The 24,742-nt window shown below is 43.0% G+C and overlaps 5 protein-coding genes across 12 annotated transcripts; 2 read left to right on the top strand and 3 right to left on the bottom strand.

Moving 5' to 3' along the window:
- Positions 1–6: 6 nt before the first annotated feature.
- Positions 7–8,971, bottom strand: LOC105674817 (uncharacterized). 5 transcript variants are annotated; one of them, XM_012371388.2, is made up of 6 exons: positions 8,625–8,971; positions 4,117–4,351; positions 3,830–3,981; positions 1,515–3,762; positions 1,209–1,385; positions 7–1,051 (listed from the first exon to the last, which is right to left on the bottom strand). In XM_012371388.2, exons 2-5 carry the CDS (start codon positions 4,337–4,339, stop codon positions 1,210–1,212), a joined length of 2,799 nt encoding a protein of 932 aa, XP_012226811.2. In that variant the 5' UTR covers positions 4,340–4,351; positions 8,625–8,971; the 3' UTR covers positions 7–1,051; position 1,209. The 5 variants fall into 5 exon arrangements, with proteins under 5 accessions (XP_012226811.2, XP_012226810.2, XP_067205792.1 ...); XM_012371387.2 differs by having other exon boundaries at positions 1,185–1,385; positions 8,625–8,969; XM_067349691.1 differs by having other exon boundaries at positions 1,238–1,385; positions 8,671–8,969.
- A 4,960-nt stretch (positions 8,972–13,931) lies between these two features.
- LOC105674824 (uncharacterized) lies at positions 13,932–15,758 on the bottom strand. Of its 3 annotated transcripts, none has more exons than XM_012371400.2 (5): positions 15,321–15,758; positions 14,650–14,979; positions 14,443–14,573; positions 14,253–14,376; positions 13,932–14,135 (listed from the first exon to the last, which is right to left on the bottom strand). In XM_012371400.2, exons 1-4 carry the CDS (start codon positions 15,547–15,549, stop codon positions 14,281–14,283), a joined length of 786 nt encoding a protein of 261 aa, XP_012226823.1. In that variant the 5' UTR covers positions 15,550–15,758; the 3' UTR covers positions 13,932–14,135; positions 14,253–14,280. The 3 variants fall into 3 exon arrangements, with proteins under 3 accessions (XP_012226823.1, XP_012226822.1, XP_067205837.1); XM_012371399.2 differs by having other exon boundaries at positions 13,932–14,180; positions 15,321–15,757; XM_067349736.1 differs by having other exon boundaries at positions 13,932–14,376.
- A 1,411-nt stretch (positions 15,759–17,169) lies between these two features.
- Positions 17,170–22,177, top strand: LOC105674819 (uncharacterized). The gene is made up of 6 exons (XM_012371390.2): positions 17,170–17,624; positions 18,837–19,485; positions 19,560–19,867; positions 19,976–20,780; positions 20,876–21,257; positions 21,433–22,177. The coding sequence occupies exons 2-6, from the start codon at positions 18,929–18,931 to the stop codon at positions 21,562–21,564; spliced, it is 2,184 nt and encodes a 727-aa protein (XP_012226813.2). The 5' UTR covers positions 17,170–17,624; positions 18,837–18,928; the 3' UTR covers positions 21,565–22,177.
- On the bottom strand, positions 22,109–23,707 carry LOC105674825 (coiled-coil domain-containing protein 124). 2 transcript variants are annotated; one of them, XM_012371401.2, is made up of 4 exons: positions 23,558–23,707; positions 22,976–23,152; positions 22,589–22,857; positions 22,109–22,470 (listed from the first exon to the last, which is right to left on the bottom strand). In XM_012371401.2, the coding sequence occupies exons 2-4, from the start codon at positions 23,132–23,134 to the stop codon at positions 22,275–22,277; spliced, it is 624 nt and encodes a 207-aa protein (XP_012226824.1). In that variant the 5' UTR covers positions 23,135–23,152; positions 23,558–23,707; the 3' UTR covers positions 22,109–22,274. The 2 variants fall into 2 exon arrangements, with proteins under 2 accessions (XP_012226824.1, XP_012226825.1); XM_012371402.2 differs by having other exon boundaries at positions 22,976–23,140; positions 23,558–23,703.
- Positions 23,140–24,736, top strand: LOC105674829 (UPF0235 protein C15orf40 homolog). Its single transcript, XM_012371408.2, has 4 exons — positions 23,140–23,527; positions 24,176–24,269; positions 24,421–24,548; positions 24,622–24,736. The coding sequence occupies exons 1-4, from the start codon at positions 23,420–23,422 to the stop codon at positions 24,709–24,711; spliced, it is 420 nt and encodes a 139-aa protein (XP_012226831.1). The 5' UTR covers positions 23,140–23,419; the 3' UTR covers positions 24,712–24,736.
- Positions 24,737–24,742: the final 6 nt, after the last annotated feature.

The following is a 24,742-nucleotide window of genomic DNA, read 5'->3' as shown; positions in this document are numbered from 1 at the left end:
ATAATCTTGCAAGGTAAGACGCTTTTATTTAACAAAATCACATTTATTATTAAGTCCATAATTTGCTTAATATCAGCTGATGCGACTATAATCAATATCACAGCATTTTGCAGGTAGACATTCGTAATGTCAGTCTCTTAACAAAATAAATTAAGGAGGATTAATTAATTATTGTAGTTGCGCGATCGATGACTTATACTTTTAAACAAAACCAGCTAGCTTTTTAGTTTTCGTGTAGGTCCAGTTACACAATATAATACGTTTTCAAACGAAAAGAACAATGTTAAATCCTACGATGCTGTTCAATCGAACCATATTCCAAGCTGTTAGCGTACCACATCTAACAGGACATGGTTGGATAAAGCTGCACAATATTGCTATCGCTAATTAATTCTATTTTCCTTACATAATATCTCTTTAACGTTACAGTATAACGTTCATATGCAATTAACCGTATGTTCCAGGTAAGAATGCAAATATCTTTTTCTTTTTTTTAGAACGTGACAAATGAACTAGATATAAAAAATATGTAAATGCAAATAAGTATGTATAATTATTATCTCTGAGAGATTGTTTAGAGATCTCAGCTTCAACTTTTATATAACATATAATGAAAAATATCCCCATTTATCAAGATCTGTTAGAAAAAGTAATCATTTCGAACACTATTTGTTTACTAATTTTAGCGAATTAATTTGTTAATGAATAAATAATTGGATTGGTATTATAATTATAATATAATTGCATACGACATATATACTTTTTCATACAAAATATTATTGCAGAGAGCGAAGCATACGATATTAATTGAAATTTGCGAAATATATTTAGAAACACTATCGATGGCTTCTCTTCATTTCTTTAATTATTAATTTAATTGACCCAAGAAACTTAGGAAGTCGTCCTATAAATAATTTCATAATTTCTCCAAATAATTCATTACGTCCCCAACAACAAGATTCAGTAACAACGATGTTGATATTAATTTCATTCGTCAGCGGACTTCGTTAATTTATCGAGACAATCGTACGATTTCGATTGCGTGACGTATCTGCAACATAGAAAAAAAGTTTCGTTAGATAGTTGAACAGTTGTAATAATTGATTAATGCAGCTGAAAGCAAGAAGCATATAAAAATCGGTGAAATCGGAATTGTTAATAGAGCGAAGCGCGAGAGAACTAACCCCGTGTTAATAGTTAATTATTACTCTAAACTGCATGGTTTGCGTGACACAACCGTTTATGCGCCGGATCTCTTCGGGCGACGTGCAGTATCAAGTTCCCGGCTTTGGCGGTCTTGAACATCTGCAACGCCTTAGTGTGCGTTAGGCCGTCTAACGAGGAGCCATTGATAGCTAGAATTTCGTCTCCACCTCTCAGTGTACCTTCAACATTACGGAGAAATAACAGTAGAAATTGCATTTTTTTCTCTCTAATTACTATCGTCGCATTCGTCCGCGTGTTATTTTATTTACTTTTCGTGCGAGTAGCTTTCAATGCGAGAAATACGATACCTTCCTCCGCCGCCTGTCCGCCGGGCATGATGTCTTTCACGAAGATACCCATGCGTCCCTTGTTGCTGTCCACTCCGCCGACGATGGAAAAGCCCAATTTCTTCGGCGCGCCTTTCTCCAGGACGATCGTCAGCAGATCCAGAGATAAACTGGACCCTCGTCGCAGGGCGGGAGCCTCGGCGCTTCGTTTCCTCACTATCTGGAACTTCTTCATTCCGGTCATCTTCTGAAGACTCGCAGCCGCCTCGTTGATGGCGCAGGAACTGCCAGCCTTCGTCAGAGGTGGCAAAGCGTCGTCGGACAAGGCTGGCAGTTTGGCTCGCCCGTGTTTCGAGACCCACGCGTCGGGATCGCTTCGCGTGCGCGTCAAGGCGCTGCCCCAGGTGTCGCCGATCTCCTCGCCGAACGCCGAGCTCGGTTCTCTCGCGATCTGCAGCTCGACCGTGCCGACGCAGCTCCGCAGGGCGTTCCGCGCCTCCGCCATCGACATGCCGCGTATCCTGCGTCCGCAGACGCGAACGATCTCGTCGCCCACGCGGAAGTGCTTCGATCTGGCCGCCTCGCCGTCGGGATCCATTTTCGCGATCACGTAGAACGGTCGGGCGGCCTCGCATCGCTCGACCTGGATGCCGAGACCAGCCGTGTGGTTCACCGTCAGCTTCACCGTTCTCAGCTCGCGTCGGATCAGGGTCTTGCTGGCGATTACGGCGCCCTTGGAAGCGGAAGCGGTAGGCGGCGCGGATCCGGCGGTGCTCATCGTCAGCATCTTCTTCGCCGCGTTCTTCGCCACATCCGGCGCGTCGAGTTCTAGAGTGGAACGCGATCTCTTTGGGTTGTAATATTGCAGAGGATTGCTCATCACCTCGGACAAAGGACGAATCTTGTTAGCCGGCGGACTGTCCTTGCACGGAGACGCGGCGTGTTCCAGCAGATTCAGTATACTCGGACTGGAGCATTTCCGATTCTTAGACTTTTTGTCCTTTAACAGATTCTGCAGTTTACCTATTTGAGATACGACGCCGTGATTTTCCGCCGTTGCGCAGGGCTTCCTCTCGCCAGACTCGATCTTCGTTTTGTCGTTATCGCCGCCACGTGCGTCAGCGTCGTTGGAAGCGTCGCACGGCGTCAGAGTAACATCGAGATCATTGTTGTCCGTCACTTGGAGCTTCGTTAAATCTTCGCCGAGCTGAATGGAAGTTGCGGACGCCGCCCTCATCAGATCCTCGCGACACTTGGGAAAGAATTTCGCGTCGGTTTTAGAATAAACCCTCGTCAAATCCGGCTGGTATTCCAGAAAATCGGCGAAGGTGTCTTCCTCGCAGCTATCCGTATCGTCGCCGTCATCCGGCATTAGCATCGTCAATTGCCTCGCCGTCGTGGCGTCGAGGAGAGCGTTGTAGGCCGCCGTGTCGACAGCGGCGTCCGCCGCGTTGATCTTGTCAGTTTTCGGAGCACACGTTTCCGCCGAACACGGCTCCGCGGCGTTCGCGTCCTTTTTACGCAGAGTACCGCCGTGCGGTAGCGACAGGTTGAAGCCGTGATAATCGGCCGACGTCACCGAGAAACTGCGCGGCTTCAGCAACGGCGGCGCCGTCGATTTTTCACTGTCCGGCGAGTCCGCGCCAGCTCGCGTGCTGTCCGAATCGTAACCGCTCTCGTCGCAGCCTATGCGCAAATTGTTCAACAGGTCCTCCAAGCCGGTCAGCACGCCGGAGCATCCGTGAGGATGAAGATTTCCCTTAACTTCGCCGGCGCTACGGGCGCCCTGGTGGCCGGACAGTCGCGTCGGCGCGCCGTTCTTCGTTTCCTCCGCGCGACCGTCGGAACACTTGGCGCTCGCGCCGATGTTCTCCAGCGTTTCCCTCGCGAACGTGCCACCCTGCCGCGTCGTCAGGATCTCCCGATTCTTGAGTAAGTAGTCCAAGACCCGCTGCTGCTCCTGCAGGTCCTGAATGCTGCGGCTCAACTGCAACTTCTTTTGACGAAGAACCGTTTCCCGACCGATACGAGCGTATTCGTCAAAGTTCTCGGCGCAGATATCGCGAAACGGAACTTTCCTGATCGCCCCTTCGCTGAGAGTCTTCCCCATCGGACAGTGAGCGACACTCACGACGTCCTCCTCCTGTATTGTCGCGCTTCTCGCGGAACTCTTGGAGGGACCGAGCGGCTGATCGCCGCTGGTCCTAAAGAGGTTTCGCAACGATTCCACCCTGGGGATTCTCTTTGGCCTCGGCAGCTCGCTATCGCCCTAAAAGCGTCGATTATTCAGAACAACGTCCGATTGCGTGTTAAGCTATGTGTTACGTGGTCATTACGTTTGCTTTCTCGCGCGTCGTTTCGTCGTGGTCGTTCTTGCGGTGCGGGCTCCACCGTCGTCGTCGCCGCGGCACCGAAAGCAACTCCGAGCTGTCCGATCTCTTCATTTGATCCCACCGCCGGCCCATTTTCCGTCCCCACGTGGAGATCCCTTTCGAGTGGCGGAAAAGGTGCAATCGATTTTAAGATACCGATCGAGATTAAACTTAATTCTTATCAAGCGAGGTTACAAACACGGATGCCGTGCGCATGCGCTGTAAATATAGATATTCTATTACACTCCTACCTTTACGAATCAGAATAGACGAGTCCATAGATTCTTTTTGAACGTCGGCGACTTCTCTGACTGGGAGAGTGCTTTCCAATCTGCCGTCTGTCTTGGATTTTTTTTCTGGTCTCTCAGACGCATTACTTTCGATATTACTCACAGCGGCGGCGTCCTGAGAGATCGGTACAGCCGAAACAAGCTGCGGGCTCGTATCGGCCGTGTAACGTTTGAAAAGACGCATTGTGCAAGTGTGCTGCAAGTAAAATTACTCACTTATGATAATGTAAATTGTAGTGCGACGAAGATGCGTTCGAGCAAATGAAGACGTGACCAACGAATTTTCTAGTTAAAGCGGGAAAATTCTTCATTTTTCTCCTTTGATCTTTTTTTTTCTAGTTTATTGTAAATATTCACAGCGCTGAAAATTTACACTGAGCGAGAAACGCCTCTCAAATTTAAAAAAACCTACGGTACCGACTACGGTAAATTCTACGGGTCACCCTATACGTATAAGAGTAAGAAAAGCAAAGAAAGAAGAGAAACGTGGAAGGGAAAGGTAAGTCGCTTCGCGAGACAGCCTCGGACTTCCTTGAAAGGTTTGTCGTCGGATGACGTCAGCCCTCGTCCACGAAACGGTCGCCATCGCGTATGTACATCTGTCGCGTGCATATGTGTATTTCACGTTTTTGAATAAAAAGAAGTAAAATGGACTGCGAGAAGAACAGCACAGGTAGGTAATCGGACAATGAACCTACCTACACGTGCGATCTCTTCCTATTCTTTATTTTCGATCGTATTGCACCGCGATTCCTCTTCCGCAGTTTATTTCTCTCAAAAATTGTCCCTCACGTTCTCTTTAAATAAGTAAAAATTATATTTATACATTTTGATATTTTGTAGTGGACTAACTAATAAAAAATGGGTAAGAATATTAATAATAACGTCTAAGAATTAACAAAATTCGCGTAAAGTACAATAAGTCTCAGTTAAGAGGCTACTATCGCACTATCATTTAACAGAAAATACATCTGTACAGTTTTTGCAACTGAGAGCATTGGTCAAGAGTATATCCGAGAGACAACAATACGATAGAGATATCTGAGATGCGATCTGTGTGATTGCAAATTCGATGAGTAGTGAAAGCAAGGATCTACTTGACTTTGCAATTAGTGAGAGAGCCGAGCGTAAAATATTTCATCTACTATAAAAATGTCGGTCAATTTTTCGATCGTTAAAATCGCGGAAAAGAAAAGACGGAATCGTCGCGTCTAGCATTTTAGCTTGCAATTTTCCGCAAGTGAAACAATTTAATTTCTTTTCCCAGAACTTTATTTACATAAAATTTGTATACTTATGCAACTGTTATCGGACAACAGTGGGCCGAAACTGTTAACGCAACCGAGTCACAACGAAGTCCTAATTTGGACTTGAGTTACGACACAGCCTCATTTTCCGATGAATTCAGAGCCGCCAAATATGGATTATAAAATTAATGTCGGAGATCTCTCGTTGATGAACGTGAAATAATTTTTTATACAAACTTTAATTGCGATTCTAAAAATACATTTCGATGTCGTAAGATTTGACTTTTCACATTATCATATTATAAAAGTTCACACTAACTGCTTATAGTTGTTTACAGAATGAATATATACAAATATATAAACAGAGAGACAAAGATGCGGGTCTGATGTGCTCTTCGCTGGGTTCGCGTTAGCCCTCGCGTTTTTACGTTTGCGCTGTTAGGCACACCTGACTCTCCACCAGCCATGGGAACCTGCCGTGCCTTTCGGGAAGCGCTATACGTGCCAGCGAGCAGATGTCCATTGTCCTTGCGAACAGAGGGATAACAGCTACCCATCACCCTCGTCTTTCCATCAATTAGGCGTACGGTTCTATATAATAACGTACAATTCTGCAATTTCTTTCATACAATTACGCGGATCTGGCCACAAAATCCGGGACGTAATGGTAAAATTTCCAATTAAAAGACGCGGTTCGACAAGTCGAAGAAATGAAATCGGTGCCAGCGCGGCGACGTGAAGTACGATAAATATCTCGGTCGCTCGACAGATTTCTTTCTCTCTTCTCTCTCTCCTCCTTAATTCCCGTATAAGCCACCTATATTTTTTACTCTTCACCGAACAGCGTCCCGTAGAAAGTAAAACTATCGGCCCCGAGGCTGCGTGTCCTCGAACGCAGTCTGGCACACATTCGTTACACGAGTAAGGCGAACAGGTCTTTTTCTGAAGAACACGCAGATTTCGATAGAAAATATTGAGAGCTAATTGACGACAATTCAATGTCAAATTACTTGATCGGCAGAGACGGATTTTTTAACAGATGAAAATTTTCCAGCAGAAACAACATTTGTAAATTCAACTGTAAATTTTTACCACGAATGTATTTATTTTTATATGCATTTCTGTTTTTCAGCGCTGCTCAAATTACAAGTAAGGAAAAGTTTATCCGAGAAGCCGGTACGCAAAGTTCAATTTCCCCTCGTGAAGCATGAAAATGATGAGGCATGAGTTGATGTAAATGTATGTAATCAGGTATGCCGCGTGAAGGGTAAAAATGTTTGCACCTGCACGCCCTTGCGTTTTAATGAGGAATAGAAAATTCGTTTAAAAGCGCTAGTAAATTCCTAAGTAAAATTTCATTAAAAATAACACATCAATATTCATTGCGGATGATATCAACGTTAAATTTCGTGACTAGTACGAATATATATATATATACACGACGTAGGAACGCCAATTTTTATAGATACTTGTATCAATATCGCGTCCTTTTCAGCCGTCCGTCAAGATGGCGTTGAAAGGGGCGTGTTTTAATCTCATAGAATAAAGCGGGCGCACTGCATAACTGTAATACATCTCGCGCATCGTTTAAGATCTTATACCGTTATCTCGAAATAGGTGAGTTCACGGTGTACACATAACCTGCTGTGCGTATATCCGACAGTTAATTACGTTATTTATAATATTCAACTATCGATACGATCGAACCGAATGGTTATGCATGACCCGCGACACTAGAACTCGCTGCAGACGGTGCGGTTATTCGCGAAATATTTATGCCACGTATCTTATTGCGCGATTATACGCGATTGGAACATTATCACATTGACGCGCGTTATTTGCATGATGCAACACTCAGTTCGGAGATTATTTATTCGTTTGAATACGCGTCGTTCGGAGACGCGGTATATAATATATTACACGTAGCGCATATCGTAAATGCAAGTGTGTGACGCGATTTATACCATATACGCGCCTCGTATATACCCGACATATCCTGGACATTCGAGATATCGCTTCTTCGTCACGGATCACTCGCCGCGGTGAGAGGGTCAACGTTTCTCAAGTATTCTAAGAAAAGTATAGTAATCGTTATTAATGATATCGCGCATACTTCAACCTTGATCGATAATACGATATTCATGCGAGCAAAATTAGATCAAATCGCACACTTTTTTATCGCTCGTACGTAATTTTATCTGCAAAAAATACATATGCATATATTTATGCACCGCGACACTCGTGGCGATCTGATGCAAATATATCGCCACGTTAATGTATTTCGGAAATAATTATCTGGAAAATCGAGTACGCAAAATATTTCTTTCGATCGTGCTTAGAAAACTAATGAAACCGGGTAAGAAATTAGCAATTGTAATTGACAAGCTGACTCTCTAATTCGTACATATTTCTCAAAAAGAAATTTTTAGAAATAACAGTATTTCAACGATATCTAGAAACACTGGAATTTAAAGTGCTCACAACATCAAATGGCAATCTTCAGAATGTTCCGTTACACAACAGCTACATAAAATGAGAACTGCATTCGAACATCTTGGATCTTCTCGCTTTGTGAATAGCACGCTATGAAATTTAAATATATAGATCACAAGATAATGGCAAAACTGTTCCATACAACATTGTTTTCTTTTTAAAACTATATTTGTATCGAAGCACTACATCTTAAAACATTATAATTTTGAACACTAAATATCTGCTTCGATAAATAAGAATAAGATAAATAACTTGTGTGTTTTTTTTCGCAAAAATAAATTCTATTGAGAGAAGATGATTTAACAAAGAGAAATTTATGCGTACTGATTTATTAATGATAAAAAGATTTAGTCAAAAATCGGTAACTCGCGCGTACAATATCGTTCGTGAGATTAACGTGTTGACGTTAAATTATGCGGAACTGACAGACATTTATTTACGTCACTGTCCTCTAAGAAACATGCGTCGATATCTAGTAAACATACGATTAGATGTAATCAAGTGTGAAGCAGTGTACACACGAAATGTTCCAATATTATAAGATTGTATCAATAAACAATTCAATTGTTTTCACCAGGATATTCTAATTATATTAAAAAAATATGAAATTATCCTACCAAGAATTAATCACAAAATTAAGAAGCGATATCGGAAACACAAAGGCAGTGCAGTGACCACAAGCGGATAACAAGCGGAGTGGAAAATGAGATAATAAGCGCTGCGACTTGCCTTCGAGATCAGAGGATGTTATTACTCCTCGACTGCAGAAACATACCCTTCCGGTCGGAGCGGTGCGTCATCGGCGATTCCGATCTAATTTTCGATTTTACCGCGCGCCTGCGAGCGCGGAGAAACGCACTAATAAACAATACGGTCAGTTGTACGCACGTCCGTGTCGCACGTTCCGTTTCGGAGGCAACTCGAGGCAGCCTCGAGAACAACGCACTGATATCTGCCACCGATCGACGAGAGGGAAGAAGCCCCGCTCGTTCGATGCGAACGTTCACCGGCAGGACTCGCTCGAAACTGCCGGCATCACAAGCGCACCGATTGCTCGTGGCGCTGGCTCTGCGCGGAAATACAATTCCTTTACCCCCTCCCGCTCTTTGCCCCGCGCTTGTTTTGCTTTTTCATTAATAATTACATCAATAACACTTTGCGATAATAATAAACGACAGCGATAATGATAGTACGTTTGATTCGGACGCTCTTTTCTCCTCTCTAATTAACCTTGAGAGACAATAAGATAAAACTGATAACGATTCCACGGCTACATAACTTTTAGAAATTAAAAGAAAGTTATCGCTTTCGAAAATTTCTAGAAAACAACAAACAATATGATATATCGCGACCAGTGTACCAAATCTGACCATCCGAATGCGGTAAAAAGCTAGTAATACTAGTTTCAATAAGATTATCGTCCGGCTCCGGTGTAAAGAAGTCGGGCAAGTGCGAGAAGAACCTGCGGGGAGAAACAGGTTCTAGATTCATTCACATCTCGCGCCGAGGCCTTGAGCCAAGCAACAAAAAGCGCTCTCTCTATGCGATTCCTACACCACAGGCTCATCTTGCAATCCACCGTGGCTACTGGCGAGGTATGAAAACGAGTAGACGTGCGCAAGAAGGGTGGCGCGGCGCGATACAGTCGGAAAAATCAGATTCTCCTCTTGCGCAAGGAGCCGGCCGTGTCGACGAGTCGAGCGTTTTGTACATTTGCGTTGTCCGGAGGCGCTAATCTAAAAAGACGCGGGTTGCGTGGGTAACGCACGAAACACCGGCGTTTAAGAAACAAGCTCGACGTGGCCTACGCCTTTCTCACTAATCTCACGATCGAGCGATGAATTAATATTGAAAGCACGGACGCCGTGTATGGTTCAGCGTTGATTTACAGTAAAAAAATGCTAATCTCTTACGACATAGACTAAATCGATTTAGGGAGACACGTGCCTTTTCAAAAATGTAGAAACCGAATGTTCCCATTTTCGTCCGCGAGCGTGTGCGGAATGAGGCTGCATGTCCTAATCGGAAAAGCGTGTGCGTATCGGATCCTACGATTCTCTCGATTAAAAATAATTGACAATAGTCCAGACATAGGCCGGCCGTATCGTAGGCTATCATCTTGAATTAATTCAAATCGATTGGGAAAAAAAAGTCCACGCCGACGTCGACGCCGACTTATTTAGCAATCGGCACACACGATAGGTAAAGTAAAACCAGTATCTATAAAGCAGCCATTCCCCTCCGCCGTAATGTCCAACAGCGATCATTACGTCTCGCTGTTACGCGCGGTTGTTGTTCCCATCGACTCGGCCACAAAGCTAATTAAATGTACCGTCGCGCCTTGCAATTAAGGAAAATGACCGGTCTTCGCCAAAACGTAAATAATTAAAACGAACGACAGGTAACCTTGGTCGTTAGGAAGGACGATTGCGTGAGGTCCTAATAGCCTCGTAATAAATCGTATTTCAGTAGAGAGCTTTAATCAATCGCTGCATCTTATCAGCGTAAAATGGAAAGTATACATCACATATGTTAAACATCTGTCTTAACCATTTATTGTCCGATACTTTCTACTTTAGTGATATGCCAATTACGCATTCCATCCTGATTTTTAATTTAACTAGAAATTTTTTTTAGAAATTGTACAATTATATAATTATACTATGTTAGGTTAGGTTATGTTATGGACATGTATAGATAATACTATTAAGTTGGTGCGAAAAGTTTGTTAGAGGTAAGATTGAAAACAGAATTGCAGGATTTTTAATAAATTTTTACAAACTAAAATGAAATTGAATTCAATACATTTTTTCATCTAGACAGAAATTTTTACACGCTTGAGTTAAAAAACTTGGAACTCTTAGAATACGAATCGATAACTCTATTCAAAATAGATCTTCGCGGAGAAGCGAGAAACCTTTTACACGAAGCTAATATTATCCTAATACGCTTTGCAAATGTTTGCAGAAAAATTAATCACATGTGCCTCGCGGATAATCAGCGTGTTAATAATAATTAGAACGATAAACTGCCTAAAAGAATTCGCGTTTCAAATTTACGAGCCGAAGCCCAAAGCGATATGTATATATGAGTCATAGTTAAAACCGCTTCATTAGCGTTTCCCGAGTGCTCGACTGAACGATTGCTTCAAGGAATAACTGTAACGGACTTTTGCTAACCCTTGACTGTGGGCCGTCCCCAACGAACTTCCACTCGCTCTCGACGATGCCCACAGTGGTAGTCATTTTACGGGCCAGTGACTTCGCGAATTATTTCGCCGGTGTGTGCGTATGTATGTGGACGATCTCGACTGCACGATCATCGACGGTCCTTATGCAAATAATCGATTAACTCCCGACGGGCGGGACAGATTCCGCGGTAGACGCAGGAAGTGGATTAAGCACGCGGAGATAATAAAAATTAAATTCACAATCTTGTGAGACTTTTATCTTCATCTTTATCTTAATTCCTCGCATGTCCATTAATCCAACGCCTCCGTCTTGTCTCTCCGAGCAATTATGTTCTTTTTTTTTCTTGCTTCAGCGCAGGAAGTCGGTGTGTGCTTATGACATGTGTCCGAGTTAATTGGGAGCTTCATTCGAACTTGATGGCACGTGCCGCGTGCCTTCGAGGGGCGCCTTCGGGCGCCCAGGGAGTCTTGCAGGGAAATAGGGTTCACGAACCGTGAAAATTTAATGTTCTTGATGGGCGCGGTATGTTATTGCCGTAATATCATACAATGTGTTTGTACACGAAGTACGCACGAAGAATAGACGGAGAGTTGCAATAAAAATGATATTGTATAGAGCGAAACTTGACGGCTTGCGGGGTGCATGACTTTCCGATATACCAACCGGCGGATGTTAACAGTCTGGTATACATATGCGGATGTCTATGCGCCGATCTCTCGCTCTAATGGTTCCACCTGGGTTCGGATACACGTATCCGTGGGTGGTCCGTCATGCGCTTGAGAAGCCAGGTGTAGATTGAAGGAAGAAAGGAAGCGAGCTTACTTCCTCGACCTCCCGGTGGCGATATCGACTCGCGAAGTTCATCCTGCCCTCTACATTCCACAATCAATATTCTTTTCGCGCGGCGCGCAGAGCGAAATCGTTTAAAACGAAAATCGGAATGCTCCCTTAAAATTTTCGCGGCTGCAAAGGTCTCGCGGAAACCCCAAAAATGGAAAGGGAATTGATTGGCGTAGTCTCTCGGGCGAGAGTGGGCAGAAATGGCGAGAACAATCCTCGCGCGTTCACAGTAAATTTGATTGTTCGGAGGCAGGACGGCCCACGCTGTCCGGTGCGCGAGTCCGCCACGGGGAAACGCCGCATTCTTATTGTCCGAGAAACTAGCGTAGCGCGGCGCAGACGGTGTGTACATACACGGCGTCGTGTATGTACCGACTAGTTGTCTCCTCCAACAATACAATAACGATGGAAGGCGTCGCTTACGGGCACGTCCGCCTAGTATAGTCGCTCAGCTATCGACGCGTTGCGCGCCGGTAAGATATCTCGCGCGTCTCTCTCTCTCTCTCTCTCGTGCGAAATGCCCTCTCGTGAAATATCGCTTCCGGGTCTCTTCGCCGAGTCTCTTCGCGTCTAACGTTGACCCGTAAACGCGCGTACTGTTATAACGTTTTCGATAAGTTGTATGGAGCCGTGAATCAGATGTATCTTCGCGATCAGCTTTGCGCCGTTTCAATGTCCCGTGTTGCAGTAATAGTTTTGCGCGGCGAATGCAAGTAAACGGGCTACATTTAATTGCACACTAAAACTGCGATCAGTCGACGCTCCTATCCTTTCCCTCAGGTGCATCACTTGAATTTTTAGCGCCGCCGTTATCCTCGCAACACGGCAAGCGGCGCATTAACGACGCACTTAACTCTGTTAGAAAGGGATCCATCCACGCCTCGGAATTGAGAGAAAGATGGGAGTAGGAGAAACAAGATGCTATTCCCACGCCGCGCCTGCTCGGGATGCTACATGCACTTTCGCTATCTAATTTTATCGGAGCTGGTGCATTGCGAAACGCACGTGATAGGTTCGCGACTGCAGGCATTTTTGTTTGGGCGGCGCGGATTCGCGCCGCGCGATCTCGTCTCGAAGCGAGCAAACGCGCGAATATGTAGTAACGGTAAAGCGATAGCTATCGCAAGCATGGATTACTTTGGCTCTACGGGAAGAGCGCTAAGTGATTTTTTGTTAGAATAAACTATAAAAATTTATCACTGCCATTTATTAATACTTGAGCGAAGCATTTATCGCACACTCCATTTAATCGAGACGTTATCCAGCATTTTGCCAAGCGCTGCTATCTTCTAAAGTAATATTCCTCATTTGAAAAAATTCGAAACATATCCGTATTAATTATCCCGCGGAAGATTTCTTTCAACGTGGCAGTTTTGATTCAGCGCGAATGAAAGACGCGACTCCGTTGATTTTGCTCAGCCTTCTTCTAAACGTCGCATTGTCACAGTCTTTCGCCACGGTGCACCTGAATATTGCGCCTCTGCGTTTCCAGCACCTGTTTCCACCTTGACACCTGACGGAGCCTTCTCGCGCGCGTGTTTGTCCGTAGGGGTTCGTGAGCGCATCGCTTATCCACGCGACGGAGTCGTTGCCAGCGCGGCAACGACCGTCAGTGCGTTACACCGTAAATAGCACAATGCAAACTCCGCAATCTCATTTGCGGTTTCGATCATTTTTACTTATCCTAACGCTATTTGTGGTTGGGCAAAAATAACAGATTCGTCGACATTTTTCTTGAATACCAAATACTCGCAAAAATGTTAAATAATAATGAGATGTGACGGATTTCCGTGAATTTTCCATGAATATTCACGCAAGAATACGTAATAATCTGATTTATTTGTAAATAATTTTTATTGCAATTATACTATTGCGATAGAAATTTCTTGTGTATCGCGCCAGTAACTTGACAACCGCATGCACACCGCTGCTTACGAATATACTTTCTCTCTTACTGCGAAACTGACCAACGATATTTCTCGTGAACGGTTAAACGCAGATAAAGTTTTTATAAAAGAAGAGTAATGTTGTCTTTATTTCATAAGCTTGGGAAACTGATTGTTACATAATCATTTCAGTGAGTAATACGTAAGAAATTGTGCTTCATGGTAAATCTAATCCTACATTTCATGGCTAATATTACGTTTACAATTTTTTGCTGAAAAATTGCCACAGTTAATACGAACGGATCCGAAAAATTGTGTGGAATCTGAAAAACACAATAGCACCAATCGCGTTCTCGTAACGCAAGCAGCTAGAATCAGAGATTACAGATGAAGAGAAGATTTGATTGAAACTAATTGGTAAATTAGCAGCAAATTCTCACCGTGAACTCTGAATTATTACAGAGACGATCAATTATTGTTGGTTACGTTGTTGTTAAATGCGTAGCATTTTACGTCGCATCTGTAGTGTAAAAGAGGATGGCCGCATCCGGAACAATCGGGTTGCTTTAAAGAATTCGCACATTAGAACATTTGACATGCGGAAGTAACATTTCGAAACGAGATATCTACCTGCACTACTTGAGCGCAAAGCCACTGACTGTACACACATCCTGTGTATGCATACGTGATTTGCGGCACCAGCGAGATTTGAGGTATTATTGGGAGCGACGGAAGCCCCCCCTCGGGGGGTATCATACCTCCTGTAAATCGAAAGTGAGCCTGAATCTGCGGCGATTAAAAATGTGAAATTATACACGAGAGAGTCGTGTTACGTACCGGGCGGGCGCATACCGGGCGGGCGCGCACCATTCGGGATGCAAGTGCCATTAACGCAAGGACGACCAGAAGGACAAATACCACCAGCGCCGCAAGTCGTGTTATCGAAAGTATTAATGACATTGTGAATGTCGATATTCGTTGTTATGTTGGTAGTTTTCAACCCATCGGACGGACTGCAGTTCCCCGACACGCATTCCGTCTCGTATTCCGTGATAATCTGATGCCGATGCCTGGTTCTCTTCGTGCAGTAGCTACACTTCTTTTCGCAATCGTGCTCCCTCTGGTGATCGCACTTTTTCAGACACGATTCCAAGCAAAAAGTGGGATCTGCGAAATTTTATTGCTTATCGCTTACGGTCAGAATTTCATTCTCGCGCGAACAACGGCGTTTAACGTAACGGATAATTAATCGGAAATTTATGCAACGATAAAAGCCGCCGTGCGCGCGGATGCTGTTTGCGCAACAGCTCGCGCTAATGATCAAGCATGTTGCGCAACCGCACATGTTACACTGAAAAAAAGAGATCCAGTAATTTGAATTTAATACGACGGTGTGTCTATCTCTCAAAAGTGATCGTGTAACAGCTGCAGTTGCATAATATGTTTGAGCGAAGGCAGCACGCGAATTCCCGCGTTTATCTCGATTGTTATAGCGATTGGTGGTCTACCGGATTCATGAATTCCGTCTCCGTGGTTCGTATGATGTTGCCTCTTCGGTCGCATTAAGCACTTCACGTATTTCTTGTAATCCGGATTCCGGCATTCGTCGTGCACCTTTTGCTGCTCCTCGGTGATCGCCCCTTCGGTAATATCGAGCTCCTCGTTCCCGCGTACCAGCAGCGCGTGCACGCTCAAAACAGCGAGGAGATGCACGACGAATAGATGCGTGAGTTCCATAGTAACGAGATTTCTCGACGAAGTAATCGCACGGGATGAGCGACGCAACCCTTTATACCTTAAGCCGCTTACCGGAGACGACGGGGTTAACGACCGTCCGCAACGTTTGCGCTGTCAAAGTCTTAGTTGGAAGTGTTTGCGCCGCTCTCGTAAAGATACGTCGTCGCACCTTCGCTAATATATTAACGCGTAAATTGTTATCTGCCTCTCGGCAACAGAGTGCAACGTCAAATTTGCACTGCTTATCGCGCGCGCCGTCCGCGCAAAGAAGCTTCCCCGAAACTTGCACTTTTACGCCGCCCAGCTGTATGCGCGCGGCGTAACGAAGGCGAAGGGTGCAAAGTGTTAACTTCCATAATGACAATATTGGTTTTAAGCGCGTCCCGGATGCGACGCGCCATCGTAGATATTGAAAATCTCTTCGGCGATACGAGAAAAATTACGACGGCAGAGATTAGATTTTCTTTCGCGACGATGCATTCTGGATGATATGTCTTTTAACAATTTTCCATTCTCGACGCTGAAGCGTCTTAAATTTACCACCTGCAGTACTCTTTCTCATAATGTACTTTGCGCGCTATCTCGTTTGTTCCGTAAACACATTTATTCAAAACGTGTCACCGCATCCTGCGTGTGCGTACTACCGCGCGAAATTTTTTCGTGCGTGCTCAAAGAAATTATGTTGGCTAATTAAATATGGCGCAACGAAGCGTCTCGATGTTCGCAAGACGTTCACTTTTACTGCGATCAAATAAAACTGTAATAATTTTGGAAATAAATCGCATTTAAAATATTGACTTTAGTATTTTGTAATAACAATTTCATCGCATCAAACGATAAAATCACTATTTCGAATAGGTCAGCGACACTCGCTCTTATCATAATCTAGATTATAGACCAGGAAATGCGCTATCGCTTCCTTTATTTGTACGATCGTCGATAACGAAAGTGCGAGCAAATAAATGCAGCTTGAGATTTTCAGTTTATCCTCATTCAAAGAATATTATTATTTGAATGGTTTCATTGCGGCTAAAAAATTACACTATCAATTTGATTTTTTCGAGATATCCTTTTATATTTTTCGCCTCAGTACAGTTATTTACTGGTATTCGAGACGATCATCGCGAGCTGCTTTAATAGGTCAGATAATTATAAAATCTTTCACGCTCGTGTCCCGCGTGCGTTCGCAATTCATAAGGTCCCTTCCGGTCATGAGAGTCCCCATTCAAGGGAGAATACCGCTGCTAGACTACGTAAACGGAATCACAACCGAAAAAAGACGGTGATCAAAGAGTGACATTAAAGTAGAGATCGACGGATTCGATTTCTGACATGTACCGATTTGTTTTAATTATCAGATAACATCATTGTTATGGCAACGCCTCAAATGGACGCGTCGACTATAACTTTCAAGCTCGGAAAGCGTAAAGATGCGGCATTATTTATTAATATAAAAATGCAGATTCCACTCAACGGTAGTTCAAAATCAAACCGAAGGCAGGTAGGTGAGTTCGATGCGTACTTTCTAAACGCCCTGTATACGAACGACTTCTCGATGGTAGGGGGACCACCGGTCTCGCTCTCTCTCGCGCGCGCTGGCCCCATCCGTGTGCCCGAGAGACGTACAATGGCTGCCATGAGTCGACGTGCTGCGCGCCTTAAGTATCAACCGTCCTCAATTTTCCCGTCTTAATTTGCCGGCTAGGAAACGCCCACGAAAAAAAAAATAGCATGCACGATGCCGCGCCGTGGCGGTGCCATTCGACGCGAGTCCGCGCGACGGCGAGTGCCGATGAATGACGCTCCGCGTCATCCCGACGATCCATCGTCGTGTACACCGTCGATTCCGCTCCGCGAAAACACAGTGACTGACAGCACGCGGCCGATCGGGTGTATTACGTCGTCGCGGCGTAATTGCTGAAACTTTTGCGAAGACTTCAACGCGAGGCGAACACGGTTCTTGCATTGTGTACCTGCACCTTGATCTTCAGTGCGCGTCGTGAGATATATTACACGTCGGATCAGCGCACGGTGTTGTTATGTGTTCTGTGTATACGCTCGCTGGTTTGAGGAAGGTAATCAAACGCTTCTGCAGTACTTTTAATAATGTTAAGTCTAAAAAATTAAGAATCGAAATCTTGCGTCAAATGTATCTACGAAAGAGCTGTCATGTATTTTTTTGTATATCTATTTAAAAAATTTGCCGTATCTTTGAACAAAATTATTATATCGAAACTTAATGTGATATAAGTGTGTATTAATTACGGAAAATTTTCGAAGCATGACGAATAACTACGCGGGAACGTTCATTCAACCTCCTCCCACGTAGGTAATTCGCCCAATTTATTCGGATTAACACACTCCGGTGCTGATGATATCCTCATTACATTTTATTCTTTGCCGTTGAAGCTTTTAAGAGAGACGACAACTGTTAAAAGAAAATAAAACCTGTTTCTCGCAAGAAAAAAAAAGCGAAATCGAATTAATGCGTGCTATACGCTTCACCGCTATACTTTTCCTGGTGCAAACTAAATGTGAGATTCTTCTGATAGATAAATTACACTTACGTCGCTGCAAAAGAATGCAATCGCTATCTGATTCTGGAAGCTCAGATGTTGACGCGCGTATTTTTTGTGTGTTTGAAATTCTGTTATCAAAAGAACTACAATCTACTTCTCGCTTTAAAAAAATCAAGCTGAAACTTGTACGCGAAAAATTCGCATGGATATCGCGCTTAGAACGTAATATGCTTCCGAGGTCGTTTCGAATTATTCGAGCGTGGAAACAGCTTTCGTTTTTCGCGGGGAAATCTCGTTGCCCGAACGCAAGGAACATATGAAAAGCGTTGCAAGTCTAGAAAGTTATTCTTTGCGTAATAAAAACTCGCCGATTTACAACTATAACATTGGCGATGCGAAGAAGATGTGTAATGCGTGGCATTTGAAGTTAATTATAGTAATTTTATCTAATAATTTCTTTATGCAACATTATTAATAATTATCTATGATTATTAATTTATGAGAAAATGTCGATTTTTTCCCAACTGGAATGAGCCATTGAATTAAAATAGTTTTTGCATGTTCATGCAGATGAGATAATGTTTCGTTGAGTCATAAATAATTTCCACCGCGATACTTATCTAAGAAACGGAAGTTATTCGTGACTCAGTCTAGAATGCGAGAAAAATTATATGAGGAAAGAATGCGAGAAATTTTAATTCTTATTTGGAGAGAGTCCTTTAGAAAAATAAAATCGATGTTTACTTTCATTAAATACTCATTTCGTAGGGAGAAATCTAGAAAATGTATGCCGCAGTCGTGGCATGTATTTCGCGGTCGATGCTTGGAAATCAACTGTTTTGATGCATTAAGAAGATACGATGGCAACGAAGGTAGAGGAGGCTCCCGCGCCTCCAACGGGGTCTCCTTGGTACGGCAAGGTTTTCGAGTGTTTGAGGAATCGGAATCGAGTGAGCCCCGGCAGGATCGAGCTGCCCGACTGCGACTTCTTCATCGTGGCGCCACGTCGCACGCTGCGCGTTCTCAGGCCGTCCCTGAAGAGCGGCTGGTACTACGAGAGCACGACGGTCGACCGACCGGAGTCGGTCAACGACAATTTCTTCGCTCGCTGGACCAGAAGGCCGCATCCGTCCGGAAATTGCAGGTGCTCCTTCCGCCAGTCCGCCGGCGCGCTAAGCACCAACGAGGAGCGGATCATATCAGCGGAGCTGAATCGCATCCGAACGAGTCTCTGCGAGGGCGAGAAAAACGCGCGCGACCTCGAGGAGCTGGAGAAGAGGGTCTCGGTGAATCTGCAGAAGTTGCGGGACAGTTCGGCGGCTGATTGTACGGACGGAACGACGGCGTCTTCGATAACGGCGGATCAACAGCCGCTCGAGCAAAGCGCGAAGCAGCAAATCGTCAAAGATTTGGAAAGGTGAGTTTGTTGATGAAAATTTCAGCAATCGCTCCCGGTGATGTAATAAATAAAAACCAATGAATTTCTATTAGGTACATCAATACGCTTCTGGAAGAAGTGCTTGATGACACCGTTAAGCATATAACTGATGTCGAAAAGAATGATAATCAGCATCCCGAGGCATCCTGGCAACGAACGAGGAGTGATTCGAAGAAATCGCAGCTCGATAAAGCCGAAAAGGAGATTTCGTTAAAAAGAGATGAGCAATGGAGTGTAGAAAATGATTGTAAACAACAATTCAGCAGAGTTTCGATGGGCGAGGGTTACGTGAATCCCGCTTTCGTCGGTTCGACCGACGAACTGACTTCCCTAGAGTTCAATCGTTCTGCGGGCAAACACGGTAAGCGATTTATTTACAAAAAATGAAATTATTATAGATATTGCATTTTTTCTTGAACCTTTCCTTGCACAATACAAAAATTTTTGTATTTTTTTTTTCGTGCAACAGCCAACATGTATCTTGCGAATACGGAAAACGTCGCGCTGGAGCAAATGGACTGCGTGGATTCCGGAATAAATAGCGTGGAGACCATCGAGTTTCAGCCTCCAGATCAAGAACCCAGCTTCGAGCAATCCCTTTTACGAATCATCGACGAGAAATTGGGAAGAGGCTCTTCGGCAAATAATTCGGAGGAGGACAGTCCCGAGAAAAATTCGCAGAAAGTAATTTCGGGCGAGGAAGAACGTAAAACCGCCCCCCAGAAGATTGCGCGAGCTTCGTCCGAACACGAGACATCGTCAACCGATCTCGAGTCCTGGAAAGTCGAGCGACTGGAGGATGCCGTCAACACCGAAGCTGATTTCAAGAAACTACGCTTGGAATTCCAGAACAACGGCACGGATTTCTCTTTGAATAGCGGAACGAGGATCAATGCGAAATTAACGGAAACTCCTATCGAGCTCAAAGATTATAAGAAAAAATGGGCAGAGTTGGAGGAAGTCACTTCGCAGGAAAATACGCGGCAAAGTTTTCGCGATCCAGTGATCCAGCTTCGAAGAAACAAAAAACCGATCATAGTTTTTCTACACGGCTTCGGTTCTTCGGCGGAGATCTTTGAGCATCAATTGCAGTACTTTTCTTCCCTCGGCTATCCTTGCATCGCTCCTGACATGCTCGGGCACGGTATGAGCTCGGCGCCCAGTCGATCTAGAGATTATCATTTCGGCAAATTGCTCAAGGATCTGGACGCACTTTTACAGCATTACGCTTTTAAACCCGGAGAGAAATGCGTACTGGTGGCGCATAATTACGGGTAAATTGTTTGTTTAAGAATTCGTTGTAAATAGCTATTTTACAATAAGCGAATTTTTTCCACTTTAGCTTATGAATATTCAATGAAAATTTCAGGTGCAGCTTCGCCACAGCGCTTGCTTGCAAATATGACAGCAATATCCATCAGCTCGTGCTAATATCGGGCGGCGGCCCGACCCCTCTGGCCCCGCCGAGCGCTGAATGCGCGGGACATTGCTGTCTCAGGGCGATTCTCGCGCCTCTTCTAATGTGCGGTCTTCACCGAGATATTCTTTATTCCGCGCGAGGTCGTCAGCATCCTTACTGCGGTCAAGAATCGATGGAACAGTGGCCTTCGCACATGAAATACGTATTGGATGGTATGACCTGGCCGCAAGGCGACTACACTTTTCACAGGAAAATATGCACACCGACGCTTTTAGTACACGGGCTTAGAGATAACAAAGTGTCGCTGGTGCAGGAGTGTCAAATGGAAAGAGTGAGTTTATATACTGTGATTAGTCCTTTCTTTATCCGGGAGACGAATATTATGTATTGCGTAATTCACGTTATGGATTACGTAAATACACAAACTAAATTTTTATATATCTCAATTATGTTTGTTTTTTTTTTTAAATAAAACTATGAGATTAACTTATTTCCTTCATTTTCAGACAATGATGAAAGCTTTTCTGGAAGCTATTCCAATGGCTGGTCATAATCCAATGACCGAGTGTCCTCAACAGTTGAACCACATGATACATTGTTTTATAGATTTGTGGAAAAACAAAAAGTGGCAGCAATAAAATTGCTGCGTGTAATTTGAATCTAGAAATAATCGCCTAAAAGTATTGCTCCAAAATTATATCGATTGAAATCGATCAGTAGATAGTTTATTAATTAGCATAATATCAAACTCGTACAATCTTACACTGAAAAAAAACTGTTTTATGATTCAAGAAGAATCAATTCGATCGGACGATAAATAGAATTTGCACGGCCTCATAAATGTGTGTGCCAAGATTTGTACAGGCAAAAAAATATGTAAATACAAAATGTATCATTTGTTTTGATCACTTGAAATAATTTTTATATATTTCGAAATTTTGTTTTTAATATGCATTGCCATGTGCATATTTTATTGTATTTAAAATTTTTCATTTACCTTCATTGTTATCAATCTGAACATTATAACAGAAATAAGCTGCAAAATTTCGTGTCCTGCTATTTTTATTCGAAATTTATTCTGCTCGTGTATGAGATAAAAGTTATTCAAAGTGATCTAACAAATACTGATCAGAGGCTATATGGAACAACATATAGATTTTACCAAAGAACATTTATATATCGTTATTTTATATATAGTATTTTTTAATATAAGTTATTCACTTTACAAATAAAATTGTATACAGCTGATTATATCGTTGCAATAATTATTTAACCAAATTCGACAGAATTAAACAATTAATCAGTCTGACGCGAATACACGAATATCGCGCGCATAGATATTATTATATTAGCGATTCAGTAGCGTTTGGTTAAGCGGATTTTCAGTCGATTTCATCCATTCCTTTCTAAGTATTTGTTTCAATTGACTCAGCCTCAAGGTAGGATTTTGATCTTTGATCAGCGGCATCATTCTTTCCTCGAAGTTCGCGTACGCTGCTTTCATCCGTTTTTCAGGATGCCGGTCGACTTCAGGATCCTTTGCGCTGGAAGTGGAATAATAAAGCTCTTAGTAACAAATAAAATTAAATATACCATTGTAATTGCGTAGACGACGAGTAAAAAATTCTATAAACAGCACTCCAACGTTCCAAAAATAATTACCTTAAAATGGATATAGCTTCGTCTACATTGTGAGCTGTTTCACCTTCCAAAGTTAATCTGTTCAAATTTTCTTCGATCGGTTTCTCGTCTTCTTTCTTCTTCATGGCCACTTGATTTCGTTTCTCGGTAACAGCAACAATTTCAGCTCTCGTAATTTTGGAGGCTGGCTGTTTACCACCAGTTTTTATATTTGACATTTCCATTTCAAGCAGAGCTTTCGCTTCCGCCTTTTTCTCTAATTGCTGTTGACGTTTTTTCTCGACTTCTTCCTGCATACATAATAAAATTTGTAGTATAATAACTCCTATTCCAGACATGGATGCATTTATTTCTCGTTAAATGAACATCCGTCCCTCGAATGCCTGTCGATAACAATTTTGGACGTACTTGTTTTTGTTTTTTCTTCAACAATTGTTTATCATTATCTTGCCAGGCCCTGTCCTCAGCTTCTATCGCTTTCTTTATAGTTTCGGCTTCTTTAACCGCCGCTTTTCTAGCTCGGGCGGCAACCGCCTTGCTATTCTCACCCACGAATTTCTTCGGCATGTTGATCTATACGCAAATCTTGAAATTTATTCGTAATTTTTATAATACGTATTATATCATATTCCCGTGTATTTTAAATTAGCGGGCAAATTATTGTGTTTGAGTTGGCAATAGTCGCACATGCGTGGATTTACTCTATGGAAGCTGTTAAGATTCAGGTTAAGACTACGAAATAACTCACGGCTCGGAAGTATAAAGCAAAAATATATATATATATATATATGGTGCATTCTGTTTTAGTAAGTAAACGATATACGATAAACAACACGTGTGCATCGGAAGCACATGGTTACGCGGTTGAAAAATAGCTACAGACATTTAATTGTCACGCGTGAAATGTCGAAACAACGATCGGGGAAGAACGAGAAGACGCGGAAGGCAGCTGCTATCGATGTGAGTAATTATCCCCATATTCTCACTCACCGATCCCTCGCCTACAGGATACTCGATCACCTATCGCGAAAATAATGTGACATTTTCTATTAAACGCTTTACCAGTCACTAACACTCCACAATATACTCGCTGTGGTATACTTGCCCACGTCTACCAACTTAGTAACCAGATCTTACCAATGTAGTGGTTCGAGCAGCAAATTGATTGGACAAAACGCCGCGTGTGGGCGGAATCTGCGTATTGCACATGGCAACACGTTGCGCGGCAAGAAACGGCGCGATAATCAATGACGTTCCGTTACACATCCTGTTCCTAATCGTGTATTAATTGCGGTATCCTGTGACAGGAGTTAACATGATTATGTAGACTATTCCGGATATCTCAATTAATATTTTAATGACAGATTATACTGAAGTTAATTGGAAACACAAAAATTTGAATAAAACGATGACTTTGCAACTGAAAGCTGCAGACTTGCTTCATTAACTTGCTGAATGTTGAGTGATATTTGAACATAAGACGCAGTAGTTAGAGAATAATATGTGATTCGCATATCAAACATTCTCGCTTTTAAATAATAGAATGAAAAGTTGACTGATTAGCACATCGCTTTCATCGCGCTTTATTTGTTAACACGTTATTTGCAGAATCAATCTACAGGACCTCTGACCTTAAATAAAGATGGAAATGTAGCGATCAAAATTCAAGCTAAACCTGGAGCGAAATGTAACAACGTAACCGGTAATAAAAAAAATATTTATTCAACACATTTTATATATGCTTGTCGATTTTTCTTATTTTGTAAAAGGGAGTGCTGGCATTATAATTTTTTCTTTGTCAAATTATATTTTTGCGCACGATAATTGTTAAAAATGCAAATAAATATTTGTAGATATTTCCGATGAAGCAGTGGGCATTGCGATTTCCGCTCCGCCAACGGAAGGCGAAGCAAATGCGGAACTCGTCAAGTATCTAGCTTCGATTTTCGGACTCAGAAAATCCGACGTATCTTTGGATCGGGTTAGTGTTTAGATAAGCTCTATCGTTATTAATTTGCTTATCAAAATCATATTTTTACTTTCTTTTCTCGCAGGGATCTCGCAGTCGGCAAAAGGTAGTCGTAGTATCGGGAATTACGACAGATCAAGTTTTGGAAAAATTGCGAAAAGAAATGGAGAATTAAAAAATTCTTTTTTACTGTGTAAAAAGTGTGT

Source organism: Linepithema humile, chromosome 2 (assembly GCF_040581485.1).
Source record: "Linepithema humile isolate Giens D197 chromosome 2, Lhum_UNIL_v1.0, whole genome shotgun sequence".
Taxonomy (NCBI): Eukaryota; Metazoa; Arthropoda; class Insecta; order Hymenoptera; family Formicidae; genus Linepithema; species Linepithema humile.
Note: the sequence above shows the minus strand (reverse complement) of the source record. Positions and strands in the feature narration are given on the sequence as shown.